The sequence below is a fragment of the Gobio gobio genome, assembly GCF_949357685.1.
Source record: "Gobio gobio genome assembly, chromosome: 24".
In the NCBI taxonomy this organism is placed as follows: Eukaryota; Metazoa; Chordata; class Actinopteri; order Cypriniformes; family Gobionidae; genus Gobio; species Gobio gobio.
Window position 1 is genome coordinate 10,507,671 of NC_137120.1, and position 15,511 is coordinate 10,523,181.

At 37.1% G+C, this 15,511-nt stretch overlaps 1 protein-coding gene across 4 annotated transcripts; it reads left to right on the top strand.

Moving 5' to 3' along the window:
* The first annotated feature begins 5,370 nt into the window (after positions 1-5,370).
* On the top strand, positions 5,371-10,513 carry LOC307120331 (uncharacterized protein). Of its 4 annotated transcripts, XM_079807324.1 has the most exons (9): positions 5,371-5,477; positions 6,377-6,751; positions 6,855-7,154; positions 7,251-7,310; positions 8,586-8,684; positions 8,769-8,852; positions 9,000-9,220; positions 9,387-9,546; positions 9,643-10,513. In XM_079807324.1, exons 2-9 carry the CDS (start codon positions 6,472-6,474, stop codon positions 9,792-9,794), a joined length of 1,356 nt encoding a protein of 451 aa, XP_079663450.1. In that variant the 5' UTR covers positions 5,371-5,477; positions 6,377-6,471; the 3' UTR covers positions 9,795-10,513. The 4 variants fall into 4 exon arrangements, with proteins under 4 accessions (XP_079663450.1, XP_079663449.1, XP_079663447.1 ...); XM_079807323.1 differs by having other exon boundaries at positions 5,377-5,477; positions 8,586-8,852; XM_079807321.1 differs by lacking the exon at positions 5,371-5,477 and adding an exon at positions 5,585-5,690 and having other exon boundaries at positions 8,586-8,852.
* Positions 10,514-15,511: the final 4,998 nt, after the last annotated feature.

Sequence of the window (15,511 nt, forward strand, 5' to 3'; positions counted from 1 at the left end):
GCCTGAGAAACTGTTGTATGGCATGGTGTTGCCCTCAGGCAACAAACTACCTTTTTGGACCTCTCACTGCCCCTTTAACTTTTTTTTAAAATATATTTTTTATATATATAATATCACCTGACATGTCTGTTCAATGAAATGAGGGGCTGAAGTGGGTGTGACTTTTTGTTTAGGGGTGGAGCAGTCCTTTCATGAAGCAAAGCCACATGGGACACAGTGTCCTCAATTGGTTAGATACATATCACTCTTTAAATTGAAATAACTTCATATAAAAAAAAAATGTATGCATGTGCATCAGTATATAAAGAAGTATGTTTGATTGTTTAAATATTTATTTTGTTTTTATTTACAACCCCAAATCAGAAAAAGTTGGGACAGTATGGAAAACGCAAAAAAAAAAAAAAAAGAGAAGTGATTTCAACTTTTACTTTGACTTGAATTTCATTGCAGACAATATGAACAAAAAAATATTTCATGTTTTGTCTGGTCAACTTCATGTCATTTGTAAATATGCATCCTTTCCTGTCATTCAGACCTGCAACACATTTAAAAAAAAAGTTGGGACAGTAAAGCATTTACCACTTTGTAATGTTGCCATTCCTTTTCACAACACTTAAAAGACGTTTATGGACTGAAGACACCAAGTGATGAAGTGTTTCAGGTGTAATTTTTTTTAACCCATTCTTCCTGCAAACAAGTCTTAAGGTGGGCAACAGTACGGGGTCTTCGTTGTCGCATTTTGCGCTTCAAAATGCACCACACATTCTCTATTGGAGACAGGTCGGGACTGTAGGCAGGCCAGTCAAGTACCCGTACCCTCTTCCTCCGCAGCCAGGACTTTGTAATGTGTGCAGAATGTGGTTTTGCATTGTCTTGTTGAAATATGCATGGACGTCCCTGGAAAAGATGTCTTCTTGAAGGCAGCATATTATGCTCCAAAATCTCTATGTACTTTTCAGCATTAATGGTGCCTTCACAGAAGTGCAAGTTACCTTTGCCAAGGGCACTGACACAACCCTATACCATGACAGACCCTGGCTTTTGGACTTGTTGCTGGTAACAGTCTGGATGATCCTTTTCTTCTTTGGTCCGGAGCACACAGCGTCCATTCCTCCCAAAAAATACCTCAAATACTGATTCATTTTACCACAGTATACGTTTCCACTGTGTGATGGTTCATCCCCGATGCCTCCGAGCCCAGAGAAGTCGACGGCGCTTCTGGACACTGTTAACATAGGGCTTCCTTTTGGCACAGTACAGTTTTAACTGGCATTTGTGGATGTAACTACGTATTGTGGTACTTGACAAAGGTTTGCCAAAGTAGTCCTGAGCCCATGTGATGATATTGCTTATAGATGAATGACAATTCTTGATGCAGTGCCGTCTGAGGGATCACGGTTGTTCAGCTTAGGCTTGCGCCCTTGTCCTTTACGCACTGAAATTCCTCCAGATTCCTTGAATCTTTTAATTATGTTATGCACTGTTGAATGTGAAATATCCAAATCTCTTCCTATCTTTCTTTGAGGAACATTGTTTTTAAAGGTCCTGTTCTTCGTGATCCCATTTTTCAAACTTTAGTTAGTGTGTAATGTTGCTGTTAGAGCATAAATATTACCTGTAAAATTATAAAGCTCAAAGTTCAATGCCAAGCGAGATATTTTATTTAACAGAAGTTCCCTTTCAAAGCCTACAGCGAACGGCCGGTTTGGACTACATCTCTGTACATCCTGCTTTAATTACGTCAGTAGAACAGTCTGTTGACTAACCTCCGCCCACAAGAAGACGCAAAAAAGGGGGCGTGGTCTTGTTGCTCCCGCGTGGAGAAGAGAAAGTGTTGCGTTTATATAGTGTTTGTCGCCATGTCGTCGAGACGCTGTTATTTTCATCCCGGAGTCAAATCACCTTTGTTTGGCTTTCCCAAGGACGCTGTACTTAGAGATCATTGAGCGCATGTATCCCCGTTATGGTGAGAGGCGTGACCTTTCCGGTAACGTGCGCTCTGCTGCTGTCTAATCACAACACGGGAACCGCTGGCACAATCAGAACTCGTTACGTGTTTCTGAAGGAGGGACTTCATAGAACAGGGAAATCTTTCAAGCCGTTTTTAGGACAGTGAAAACAGCGGTATACAGATAAGTAAATTGTGTGAAAAATACTGTGTTTTTTTACACGTGAAACATGAACACATGTTATATTGCACACTGTAAACACAATCAAAGCTTCAAAAAAACACGAAAAACGGGACCTTTAAACATTTCAATAATTTTCTTACGTATTTGTTGGCAAACTGGTGATCCTCGGCCCATCTTTGCTCCTAAAGGATTAGACCTTTCTTGGATGCTGCTTTTGTACCAAATCATAATTACAATTACCTGTTGACATCACCTGTTTCAAATCACATCATTATTTAACCATTTTACCTCATTACTAGCCCTAAATTGCTCCTGTCCCAACTTTTTTTGAAATGTGTTGCAGGTCTGAATGACAGGAAAGGATGCATATTTACAAATGACATGAAGTTGACCAAACAAAACATGAAATATTTTGTGTTCATATTGTCTGCAATAAAATACAAGTCAAAGTAAATTTAGAAATCACTTGCGTTTTCCATACTGTCCCAACTTTTTCTGATTTGGGTTTGTATATACTAAAAACGTGTTTTTTTGTTTGTTGCCTCAGGGCAACACTGTGCAGTTAGACCACTAATGTTCAGGCAATATCATAGGGTTAGGACCATTTGGTGCATTCAAGTCCTCCTGGGAAGTTTTGAAAACTCAAAGAATGTGCATTATGTGTGTCATTTATTATTATTAACACTGATCAGGCATAACATCATGACCACCTCCCTAATATTGTGTTGGTCCCCTTTTTGCTGCCAAAAAAGCCCTGATCCATCGAGGCATGGACTCCACTAGACCCCTGAAGGTGTGCTGTGGTATCTGGCACCAAGATTGAGCCTTGGCCACCCATGACCCTGTCAGCCGGTTCGCCACTGTTCCTTCCTTGGAGCACTTTTGATAGAGACTGACCACTGCAGACCGGGAACACCCCACAAGAGCTGCGGTTTTAGAGATGCTCTGACCCAGCCGTGTAGCCATCACATTTTGGCCCTTGTCAAACTCGCTCAAATCCTTACGCTTTCCCATTTTTCCTGCTTCTAACACATCAACTTTGAGGACAAAATGTTCACTTGCTGCCTAATATATCCCACCCACTAACAGGAGCCGTGATGAAGAGATAGTCAGTGTTATTCACTTCACCTCATAATCATAATAGTCATAATGTTATGCCTGATTGATGTATGAATATAATACATGAGGTGTTAGTTGTAATTAGTGGTAGGGGTTTTTATTGTTTAATATTTGTAAAAAATAAAACGATCTAATGCACATATTGCTTGTTTTCCACCTATTCCACCTATGCAGAAAACCTTGGAGTTGTAGTACCCTTATGGCACATGGTTCAGGGGTGGGGGGGCGACACTTTTTATGATGGATATATTATCAAGGACCCCCAAGCTCCCAAAAACTGGGGTTAAATATTTTTTTCCCCAAAAAATAAAAAGTCATGCCATAGAGGGTTAATGAAACAGGATGTGGTTTATATGACGCTCATTAAATTGCACAAGATTATCCATTAGACTCATTTACGTTTGCGTCACATTACGTATATTGATACCTACAACCTTTAGGATGTATAGAAAAAAAAGATTTCACAGTTCTTTCCCGTTCAGGCATAACATTATGACCGGTGAGGTGAATAACACTGAATTATCTCTTCATCACGGCAGCTGTTAGTGGGTGGGATATATTAGGCAGCAAGTGAACATTTTGTCCTCAAAGTTAGAACCCAGATAGCAAAAAATATCTGCACGGCTTCTTTTTGTCAAAGTTGAAATTGAGTGCATATCTTCTAATGTTCTGCCTTTTGGACTTATCATACCCTGATGGGTACGATCCCACTGACAGAAGATTATACAATGCTTCCCACTTATCTTCCATAGCTGTCAAAAAATTAAAGAAAGGAAAAAAAGCACAAATATATAGCCTATATAGTGCTGTAAATCAATGGGGCATTTTGTAATGTGATTAATCGTAATTACAAACATTACAGTTAAATTAAATATATATTTTATAATGTAATAATTTCACAGTTGATCTCCAAATGAATGCAGAAACAACATAGAGTATGTTTTCAATATTTGTTCAATGACATATATTTATGAATGAAAACTGCTGTCACTTTAAGACCTGCCCCTGTTGACAGATACGCGGATCTCACACGCCTCATACTCTTTACGCTCATTTGATACTTTATTTAATTACTTTAAGACTGATCTTATGAGGACACTCGACAAAACGGACATTTTGGCATACTTTTGTGTATTTATATTTGACACTAAAACAATCAAATCATATGCCCCGCCAATATCTAGACTAACGTTTTCATGAAAAATCATCAATGGTGCTAGCTGGCTTTTGTATGAATGTGACCGCTATATATCTTGGTATAATAAAAATGACCATAAATAGTAAAAAACTTACCTCACATGAAGAAGTTTTCATGCAAGTAGTAAAAAATTATGGGCGTGTTCAGCGTGACAAAATTGATGCAATATTGATGTGCGCATACGCAGTAAACCCTGGTAGGATAATCTGATGCACGGGTAGGATGGAATGTCAGGACACCGGCCCTATTATTGCCCTTTTTCTATTTCTTGACTATTTACTATTACTATTTTCTATTTATGACTGACTTTAAAATAGACATGACACAAAATTAAACAGTAGCCTACTCTTAACTTGGAACTTCATGACATTTTACTTTGTTTTCAAAACCCATATTTTTCTGAAAAACAAAAATATATTATTAATTATTTAATTATTTTGGAAAAATTCTACATTCACAAGACAAGAATAACTCAAAAGAAGCCCTCTTATATTACCTTTTATAAAGCTGATTTTTACAATATAGCCTACTTTGAAACCCTTTCAAACATGAGGTCGCAAAACAAAAAGCTTACAAAAACAGAAACCTTAAAGCTTTTCAATTTCATGTGACTGCCTTAATATTATAAAGTATTTTCTATCTCAGAATTCTTATTTTTATTATTATTATTATTTATTTTATATACAGTGTTACATTTGTTGTTATTATTCTTTGGTCTGCATATTCGGAACTGTACCACAATGCTTTATTATTTTTTATTTTCTCTCATTGTACTTTTTGTATTGTACTTGTCTATAAATGTACTAAGTTCAATAAAAATAAAATAAAAACAAACAGAGAAGTACCTCCACCGGCCGAGAGGGGCAGTATACCTAAAAAAGACGGAAGACAAACCGGAAGAAGTCACCGTGCGTGCAGCGTGAGTTCACATTTGAAACAGATTTACCAACAGCGGCCGGCCACTCATCACACGGTTTTAGTATTTGAAGAGAGGAGGTCAGAAAATATCCTCGACTACGAGCGTTTAAGTAAGTACATGTTTCCTTTTTGTGTAACGCAATATTATGTTCATTTATTTTTTGTTCATTAGGTTTGGTCGAATTAACTAACTTACGTAACAAGTTCCTGAACTTCTTGTGGTAATGTAGACCCAGCAGTAGATAGCGAAATCTTTACGACAAGAAAGACTGATCAGTATAACTTGTTGTTTTCTAACTAAACAGAATGATGTGTATATACCGGTAGGTTGTTTTAATTTGTTTGTTCCGACAAGCACTGTTTCGCCTTTTTTACACACTTGAGTTCAAGCATGTTCTACATGTTTAAATGTATCTAGCTACTGTAGGTAAGCTTAACATCTAGAAAGACTTCAGTTTAACTTTTGGTGTTTTCTTAGAAAAAATAACATGCTGTTGTCCAGTAGCAAGAGTGGCTAGCCAGTGTTCGCTAACACACGCTGTTTTGCCTTAGAGAAATGTTACACACTGAGGTTAAGCAATGTTGCTAGTACATGTTGGAAATGTAACTAGCTACAGTAGGTAGCCAAAGCTTTACACCTAGAAAGACTAAGTATAACTTTTGGTGTTTTCTCACAAAACAGAATGATGTAGGTTATTTAAATGATTTTGTTAGTCCGAACATGCTGCTAGGTCAGTTCACAATGTAGTTACAGTGGCTAGCAAGTGTTAGCTAACATGTGCTGTGTTGCTACTGTTCTTCTAGCATTTAAGGTGATTTATGAGTTATTTCTCTGAACTGCTGTACTTTTTATGTTTGAGGACAATGTTGTTCACTTAAATCACTACACTGAATGAATACATTTTACTGTTCCACATTTGGCTGATCAGTTTTTTTCCTCCCACAGCATAGCTACTGTATATTCTGTATATAACGTTAACAATGCAGTTTTTTTCACATTTTCTTGCAGATACATTGACCAGAGCATAATCGGTTATCTTCACCCAAGAGAGCTACTGTTGGACAATCATTTTGGCTTTTACGGTAAATGCATTGTTAGTCACAATGTCTAGTTACTGGGCTAAAAGGAGAAGAATACTGAAAGGAGTTGAGAGGGACAAACAGGAGATTGCAGCTGCAAACGATGCTCTACTTGCTGTTATTCCTGACTTTGCCCAAGTAAATCCTCCTGTTAATGAACATGGAATGGCTACAACAAGCCATGGACAAACAGTAACCCCCGAAGCACAGGAAATAACTGAAAAAGGCAACAATTTAGCCATGCGCTGCGCGCCTCCACACAGCACCTGGGAGAAACGTAACTTTAAGTTCATGAAGGGAGCAGGTAAATGGGTCTGACTTTAGTTTTTCCTGCATTTCATCTGTGTAATTTCTTTGTCTGTTTATGGTGGATAACTGACTCTTTCATTCATTATTCCCTGCTCTAGAATCTTGGCAAGAGGCGATGAGATATTTGGTGCGCTTCCAAACAGGTTCCAGCATTGAAATGGCAGACGATGACAAGAAGGGAAAGCGAAAGAGAATATCAAATTCCAAGTACAGACCCCAGGCCTCTTCTGATGAAGAGGAGTCTAGTCTTCCAGATGCACCAGCAGTGCTGTCGTTTCGGCAACCTCTTTTGAGCTTTGAAAACATTGCTCCGAGTAACAAGGTTTCAGTGCTGCCCGATGCTCCAGAAGTTTTTCAGAAAACCAGGAAAATTGAGCCATCTGTAGACTTCAGAGTTGGTATGTAATATGTATTGCTGTGATGCTTGAGTTGAGATCCTGCCACTAAACTATACCCTTTGTTAGATTTTCAAATTTCTGTTTCCTCTTTCTCAGAACCAGGTTTCTCCCCAGTAACCCAGACTCCACTTCACAGAGCCAAGAGTTTGAGTACAAGTAAGTGGTGTTTTTTTTGTCTTGGAAACTATTGCTTGTATTTAAGATGAGGAATCCTTTTATCCATAATCTGTTTTTCATTAGGACATAGGGATGCGCGGTATACTGGTACTGGAAAAATACCGTTCCAGTATATTTTATTTAAAACGGTACAATATCATTTTGCTCATTTCGGTATATGCTGCTGTTCCGAAGTTCACCGCTAGGTGGCAGCGCGCTACCCAAACTGACGTGAAACCGGCAAATGTGGCAACAGAACAAGATGAATACAGCAGTTGAATCTCACTCAACACGCACAAAACTCATTAATAAAGAGAGTAGACGTGAAATTTGGAATTACTTTGCTTATAAAACTGCTGAAGAACCATCAAACCTTGCCAAGCATCGGTCACTTAATTCCTCACTTGTAAGACATTAAGAGATCGACAGGTGAGTGCATAATTCTAACGATCTAATTTAGACATTTTTCTTTTAACACTGATTAACGCACATACATTAGATCGTATCGTTTACATATAAAGAAATCTCCAGCGTTCGTTTCAACCAGTGACGTTTCGACCTCATAATATTTGCACGCATACTATTGCACTATTTACATCCGCGAAAGACATAACCAACTGTGTTTATGTAACTACTCACAAAAGATTGACTTTTTTGACATAATTTTGTGTATTTGACTGAGGAAAAACAACTTGATTTGGAATGCGCGAGCTCTTTAGGCTTGTGTGTGTGTGTGTGTGTGTGTGTGTGTTTGTTGTTGGCATGAGCGCAAAGAAAACTCTCTCTCAAAAGAGCTCTCATCCCATATGTATGACGAAATGCTATAAAATCGCTTGCATGTTCAAATTGGCGATGTTTAAAAAGACGTGGGCAGTGATTTCCGTCAGCAGTCCCGCAACGGAGCCGAAAGTGTTGAATCTGAGCGCGCAGATTGCTTTTATAGTGCAGGTGCGATGTCTTTTCAAGCAATGGAGATGCGCAGTAATGCTGAAATTACTTACAAAAAAGTTTCCAAATGACTGATTGATGTGATAATCTTTGTTGATTAATTTAATATTAACCATTGCGGTAATTTCCCGCTTCATAAACCCAAAACTTGCGAGAGTGAGTAAAATTATGCGCAATACCCGCATCAAAATTCAGACCCTGTATGGTATTGATTTGATATCGGTACTTCGGTATTAGATTGTGGTACCGAAGACAAAATTGTGGTATCGAGCCATCCCATATATATATATATATATATATATATTAATTTTTTTTTTTTTAATGTAGATTTCCGGAGACTCCAGAATGAGCACCAAGCCCTGAGGGAGGAGAACCAAGCCTTGAGGGAGGAGCACCAAGCCCTGAGGGAAAGCAATGCACGAGCAGGTGAGAACATGCACTCTTTCTTAAATGTTACTTTTTTTGACTGTGATGTAGGTCCAAAATTACCAAATGCCTTTCATTTTGTAGCTTCGGCTGGCAGCGGCTCACTTCAAGAGCAGGTGAAGCAAGTTGGGACAATGTTGACGACGTTTGCTCGTACTGGGCAATCAGGTACAACTTGCAAACGACACCTGTGGTTGTTGGTTTAATTCCTACTGGGGCCACCTGTACATGTAGTAGACCTAGTTGTAAATGTCATAGTTTAGTAGTTGAGGGACCAGGACTGACTGCTTTCTTTTATTCTGTGAACCCCTGTAGGTGCAGATCAGACCCTAATGCTGCGACTTCTTGGAGAGTTTGGCGATGTTTTGCGTAGCATGGACAACAAAATGGACACTATGCTGCACCATTTCAGTGCCAATGTGTCTGTTGTAGAGTTATCCCTGCCAGGGGGTCTGTTACTCCCCCTCGACACCCAGGAAGATTTGTCGTTGCTCGACAACAGTTTGAGGCAGGATAAAGAGCTCCAGGAACGATTTGTAAGTGTGCTGATTTTGTTTATAATGCTGTAGGGTAATCTAAAAATCAAATTTAAGATTGTACACTGCATATTCTACAGTCTGAATCCACTGCCTGTCACATCTTATATTTATGTATGAGAAGCTTCAGAGATGTGTAATTTGTAACACTTTTTTGTATTTTCAGCTTCGGTTTTTGGCAATCAAATGTGGGAGGGACCTAAAGACAACCGTGTGGCGAATACTTCAGAGTATCTTCTCTAATCACCTTTCCATTAATACAACCTGGACGGGTGTAGGGGATAAAGCATGTTTTAGAGACATGTTCCTGAAGACCATTATTCAAAGTAATATATAAATAAATAAATAAATTTGTTATTTTTAAGTAGATGTGTGTGGCCTAATGCCATTCAAATGGATTGACAGATCTGTATTTTCTACAGGAGCCATCCGGAAGAACCCAGCAACCCAGGATGCCACTGATGAGGCGGTCCAGGTTAACGTTATGAGTTACCTGAAAGGAGCATCTGATTGTGAAGGTGGAAAAAGACGCCGCACAGCTGAGAGGAACCCACAGCCGACCTCTTACACCTAGGCTGACTACTGACACCTGGAACCCTTTCTTTATCCTGCAGTCAGTAACATCAAGACCCCTAAAGAAGCCAGAAGTGTCAGGCTACACTCACCCAATCCACACTGTTCACTGTGGAAATTACTTTTTTTCTACTGTTTTTTTTTATTCCCCGTGACCCTGCCTTGAAGGCAGCTCCTTGGATGGATATGGGATGGCGAGGTTGTTTGTCCTTTATATAAGCGCACAAGAAATCACTGAAGATAAGCCAATTTGCGCTGCCTCATTCTGGAGGTCGGGGAAAACCGGAGAACCCATAGTCAGGCTTGTTATAATGGTCTGTTCTACTACTGTTTTTACCTCAATATTTTTATACATGCACGTCAATTTGTTTATCACATATACAAGAGACACAGGTGTGGCCAGGTCCAAAATGGCCTATTCTTCTCCAGAGCTTTACTCTAAATTATTACCATTTATCCTATTGTTAGAAATGGCTTGTAAATGTGATGTTATACCTCGATTTATTTGGTATCCTGCACATTCTTTGGTACCAAATATCCTCCTTTTTTTTTTTTTAAACCAAAATTTATTTGGAAACCTGCAGGTTCTTTAGTAAAAACTTTTTATTTATAGGCCTATTTATTCTGTTATTTAGTTCTTATTTATATTTCATTTATATTATCTTGCATCATTGACAGTTACTGTACTTTGAAATGTGGAATTAAAACGCCAAATGGGAATTTGTCTGGTTTGTTCAATCATTATCCTTCATAAACTGCATGTTATAAATATATAGATAATAAATACTTATTTATTACACAATAAGCGGAGGCAGAATGCTTGAAAATAGCGTTTGCCTCCGAAGAGCCGCCTTTTGGTATATAGGGGGCGGAAGCTGGCTGCCACTTTTAATGTTATGCCTCATTGGTGTATGTGTTGTAGTTACATCTTAATGTTGTAGAGTTCTTTTTCATCAATACTCTGATATTCAGATTTCATCAATTTGGGTTTGTTAAATATGTCTGTTTGATGATGTGTTAATAAATCAAAAGTTTTTTTTTATTTTTATAATTTGCATGTGAATCATTGGTAAAATATCTTCTATAATACTATAAAGTTATGTAGAAATAGTCATTTTCCTCCAGATAATGGTGTAGTTCAATCTAAAAGCAGGGGTTAATGTAATATAAACTGTCCTTCTCTCTGTATAGAGCGCCATCTAGTGTTCAAAATGAGACTTCACATCTGGAACAATAACAATAGATCGCTCAGGGTGTTTTTTTTATCAGTCAAAAGAGCCCATCTGAAGTCTCTGTGATCTTCGGCTCTCTAGATATCGCTCGGGTTCCTTATTCAATGAAAGTCTGTGGGATTTTTTTTCACCTGTTGATCATCCAACAAGTGAAAATGGTGCATCTGAGATGTAGCTACACAATGGATAATGTGGGGTTTCAGTCAGGGCATTACTAACGATCAACACACACCACGTGTTACATAATAGTAATATAGTATAGTATGCAAGTCTAATGCTGTATTTTAAAGGGGTCATGAATTGAGAAATCAACTTTCCCTTGAGCTTTTGATACACAAAAGGTCATGGTAATATAATAATTTCCTGTAAGTTTCAGAGCTGAAAACTTCCTTGTTAGTCAAAGAAAAGCTTTAATTGACACCAGGCCCAGCAAACAATGAATTTCAGAATATGCCACACCTTGACGTCATTGTGTGGTGAAGCACCGCCTCAACAGAAAAAGAACAATGCCTGATTCTGTAGCCCCGCCCACCGACTCATGCCACTAACATGACAGGCCTACATAGATCTAAACCGCATCGAACTTCTAAGCAATATATATATCATACAAGCTTCATTCGGATTCCAATATTATGAATGCATGGATGAACTTTCTTTTTAATGAAGATCCTGCTCACGTGGGGAAAACATGCACGTATGTTCATGTAACCACGGATTCTTTTGTAAACAAGAGACTGGATTTGCCGACAGGATTAGAATACATGAACGAATGCACTAATGTGAGTTAGGGCTGCACGATTCTTGCTAAAATGTGAATCACGATTTTTCTCCATGGGAATTGAGATCACGATTCTCATTTTTTCTTATACTTTAAAAAAAATGAATCAATTTTAAATAAAAGTAATTAGTTACAATTAAATTAAAATGTAGAAACAACAAATGTAGACAGACTAGATGTAAATATATGCTTATTACTGTTTATTTCTATTTTTATGATTATTTAATATCTTGCCTTGTGGAGAGAGGGTTTTTGTTGTCTTATTTCGTTGTTTCATTTTGTTTTTGCATTTTTGTAAAAAATGAAAACAATAAATAAAACATTTAAAAAAAAAAAGGTTATAAGAAAACGCTTAACATGGCTTAATGTTACAGACATCCCAACCTGAAAAAAGTCATTTCAGGGAGGTAAAAAAGAAACATGAAAGGAGGAAAAGTATCCCAAATTTCACCACAGAACATGACTTTACTTGTATATTATAATATAATATATCATTAATATATAATTTCTATAGGCCTATGCAATTATTTGAAAACAAATATGTAAAATTATGTAGATCACTTTTACTATTTACATAAGCTGCTTATACTATTTATGTAAACTGCTTTTATTTATATTTCATTGCAACTTTAAACAGGTCTAAGGAGTTTGTTGTTTTCATGTAGCCTTGGCAACTAGCCGACCTGAAAACTATGCACATGAAATGAAACTTGTTTAACTCAAACATAACATGTCAGTAACAAACTGTACAGCGTGCAAGATTGTCATTATGTTTATACTTTATACTTTCGTTTTTTGGGGCACTCTCCCTCTGCCATGGCGCTCCAGTTTCTAGATACACTGAACTGATTAATTCGGTTCGGGAGAAGAGATAAAAGCCCGCCCACACTGACAATTGATTGGTTGACTCAGAGCCATAGAGATTGGTCCAATTTCAGTTTGAGATCTGTTATCCAGAACATAACCTGTCCTGGAGCAGGTTAGCTGTGAAGCGCAAGTTACTATGGAGATGAACCCGGCCAAAAGCCAAACCACTTTAATGGTACCTAAAACCCAGGATTGGCACAAACTAAGCTTAAACATATCTGGCTAGCTAAACCGGCTTCATGGTATAGGCCCCAGCTCCAGTCTGTAAATGTAACACATGCAAACAAAAACAGCAGAAGAACATCATTGATTCACGCATTCACTCATCAGAGAAACATTCATGAGTTAATAACAAACTTAATGAACATCATACAAACTCACATCCTGATTTCACCTGTAATAAAGCATCCCAGTACAATCTCTAGAATGTGAACGTGTTTTTTTTACTAAGTTTATATAAAATTATTCTTTTTTAAAACGAAAGAATAAATCACTTTTACAGACTAAACTTGTGAATGTGAGTGTTAAATATGATCATTGTGTTTCGATTTTCTGTCTCTGTGTCAAATGCAGTTTCTCATCATGTTTCAAAGTTCAAGTTCAAAGCTGTTCACATAGAAGCAGGACAGGAAGAAACTCTTCACCTACAAACTAAAACACACATGCTCTTGATACTCGTTCTCTCATCTACAAGACGTCTGTCCACACAACAGATCAAACCACATCTCCGGAAAAAAACAGCAGAAGGTTTCAGTTTGACTTTGTGAGGTCAGACACGCTTTTAACTTTGTACTTTTTTTCATACACTAAGAACTGAATAAATACACAACTATTTTAAAATCACTAGAGTTTTTGGCCATTAGTTAAAACTACTTTTCAAAAGGTATGTTAAATGATAAACAATAAAGAATATCTCACCCATTAAGAACAGTTAAAGTCTTAATAAGGGCCAGATGAACTATAACATTATATCATATGCTCATGCAGTGAGTGAAACTATAGGAGGGTCAGACTCTGTCGGGGGAGGATTCAGTGTTTTCAGCAGATTAGATCAGACACTGAACAACTGAAGAAAATGTCTCGCATGTTTTTCACATGCGTTTTATTCCGTTTGTGTTGGTGCCGTCTGATTGGTAAGTGACAAAAAAAATGTGTTATGGTTTAATATTTTTCCATTTCAGATTAATACAGCGGCTGCTACACTCAGAAAAAAATTACAAAAGCTGTCACTGGGGCGGCACACTTTCAAACGGTACTAATATATACCTTTAAGATAATAATATGCATCCTTTAGCGATAAATAGGTGCATCTTTTGAAAGCGTCCCGTCCCCGTCGCAGCTTTTGTACCTTTTTTCCTGACTGTATTGTTCAAATTTTCAGATTATTTTCATGTGCTATTCTTTATGAAATGAATCATGAACATTGTGAAATCCACTTTAAATTAAAATTTCTAGGTCCAGAAAGGTCATGAAAATAATGGACATTTATACAGTGAATGTAAATGTATCTGTTTATTATTATTATTAAAATACAATGTACAAAAAAATACTTCTGCAGTGATCATAAACATCTACAGAAGTCATAAAAATACATTAGTCAAAATGTGCAGGTCTCATTTATTTAAAATAATGTATTGAAAAGGTCCAGCTCAATTAAACTTGTACTTTCAATCTGCCGTATTTATTTGCATTTGTTCTCGATAAATGACGTCTCTTTAAACACTGATTTTCCTCTACAGCAGATAACTCTAAAACTAACTAAAGATTAAGAATGTGTTGCACCAAACAAATTAAACTTCAATAGGCCTATAGTTTAAATCAAGATTAATCTAATAATTCAGTTGCTCCAAACTTTGTTTAAAAAATTACAGACTTACTTTTAAACCCTCCTTTTGATCCTGGTTTTACTTTACATTTAAGATCATATATTATAAGATATTATATATGTTCTGCTTGATTCTGGCAGTTTCTCTCTTTATCTAAGAGCAACTAATGTCAGAGAGAAAGTTTCTGGTTGTCAGTCAAAAAGGAAATCTAATATTAAAATCATTGCTGTTTAATTACAGTGGCGAATCCATCAAATCCAACCGTAGATTAAGTTTTAACATTAAGTGCTGCAACCAGCCCTGAGTGTTTGTCTGTTCTTATCTCACCTTTCATTTAGTTCTGAGTTTCTGCTGCTCTGGATATTCTCAACTTCACATGTAAAGAAGAAAAACTACAAATGATTTCAAGCTTTATTAACCATCAGAAACATTCATCTGTTCTAAAAATCTCTGTGTGTTCATCAGGTGTGTTTGGTGAGTCAGTGTCAGTGATGGAGGGAGATTCTGTTCTTCTACAGACTAATTTTACTGAAATACATGAAGACGACGCCATACTGTGGATATTTGGAGCTGAAAAGTCTCTGATAGCTAGAATCAAAAGACAGAAGCAAATCTTCCCCACATCTGATGGTCCTGATGGGAGATTCAGAGACAGACTGAAGCTGGATCATCAAACTGGATCTCTGACCATCACAAACATCACAACTGAACATGCTGGAGATTATCAACTAGAGATAAGTGGAGTGAAATCATCATCAAAAACATTCAGTGTTTCTGTCTATGGTGAGAAGAAACTTCATTTGAACACACAAAATGACCCTGAGGGCTGGATTAAGATAAAAAAGATTTGAGTAAAATCAATTAAATATATTTTTGTTAAATAATATTTTTTCTTTTCTTTTTTGGTGTTTTGAGATAATTTTATGATTTATAATGAATATTTATGCAATAATTATGACCAATTTTTTCCCATTGAATATATATATATGTATTTCATTTTAGAGTCAAGCCTAGG

Coding starts and splice junctions, on each gene's coding strand:
- LOC307120331 (XM_079807323.1), top strand. CDS start 6,472: ATGTCTAGTTACTGGGCTAAAAGGAGAAGAATACTGAAAGGAGTTGAG. Junction 6,752..6,854: donor TAAGTTCATGAAGGGAGCAG/GTAAATGGGTCT, acceptor TCCCTGCTCTAG/AATCTTGGCAAGAGGCGATG. Junction 7,311..8,585: donor AGCCAAGAGTTTGAGTACAA/GTAAGTGGTGTT, acceptor TTTTTAATGTAG/ATTTCCGGAGACTCCAGAAT.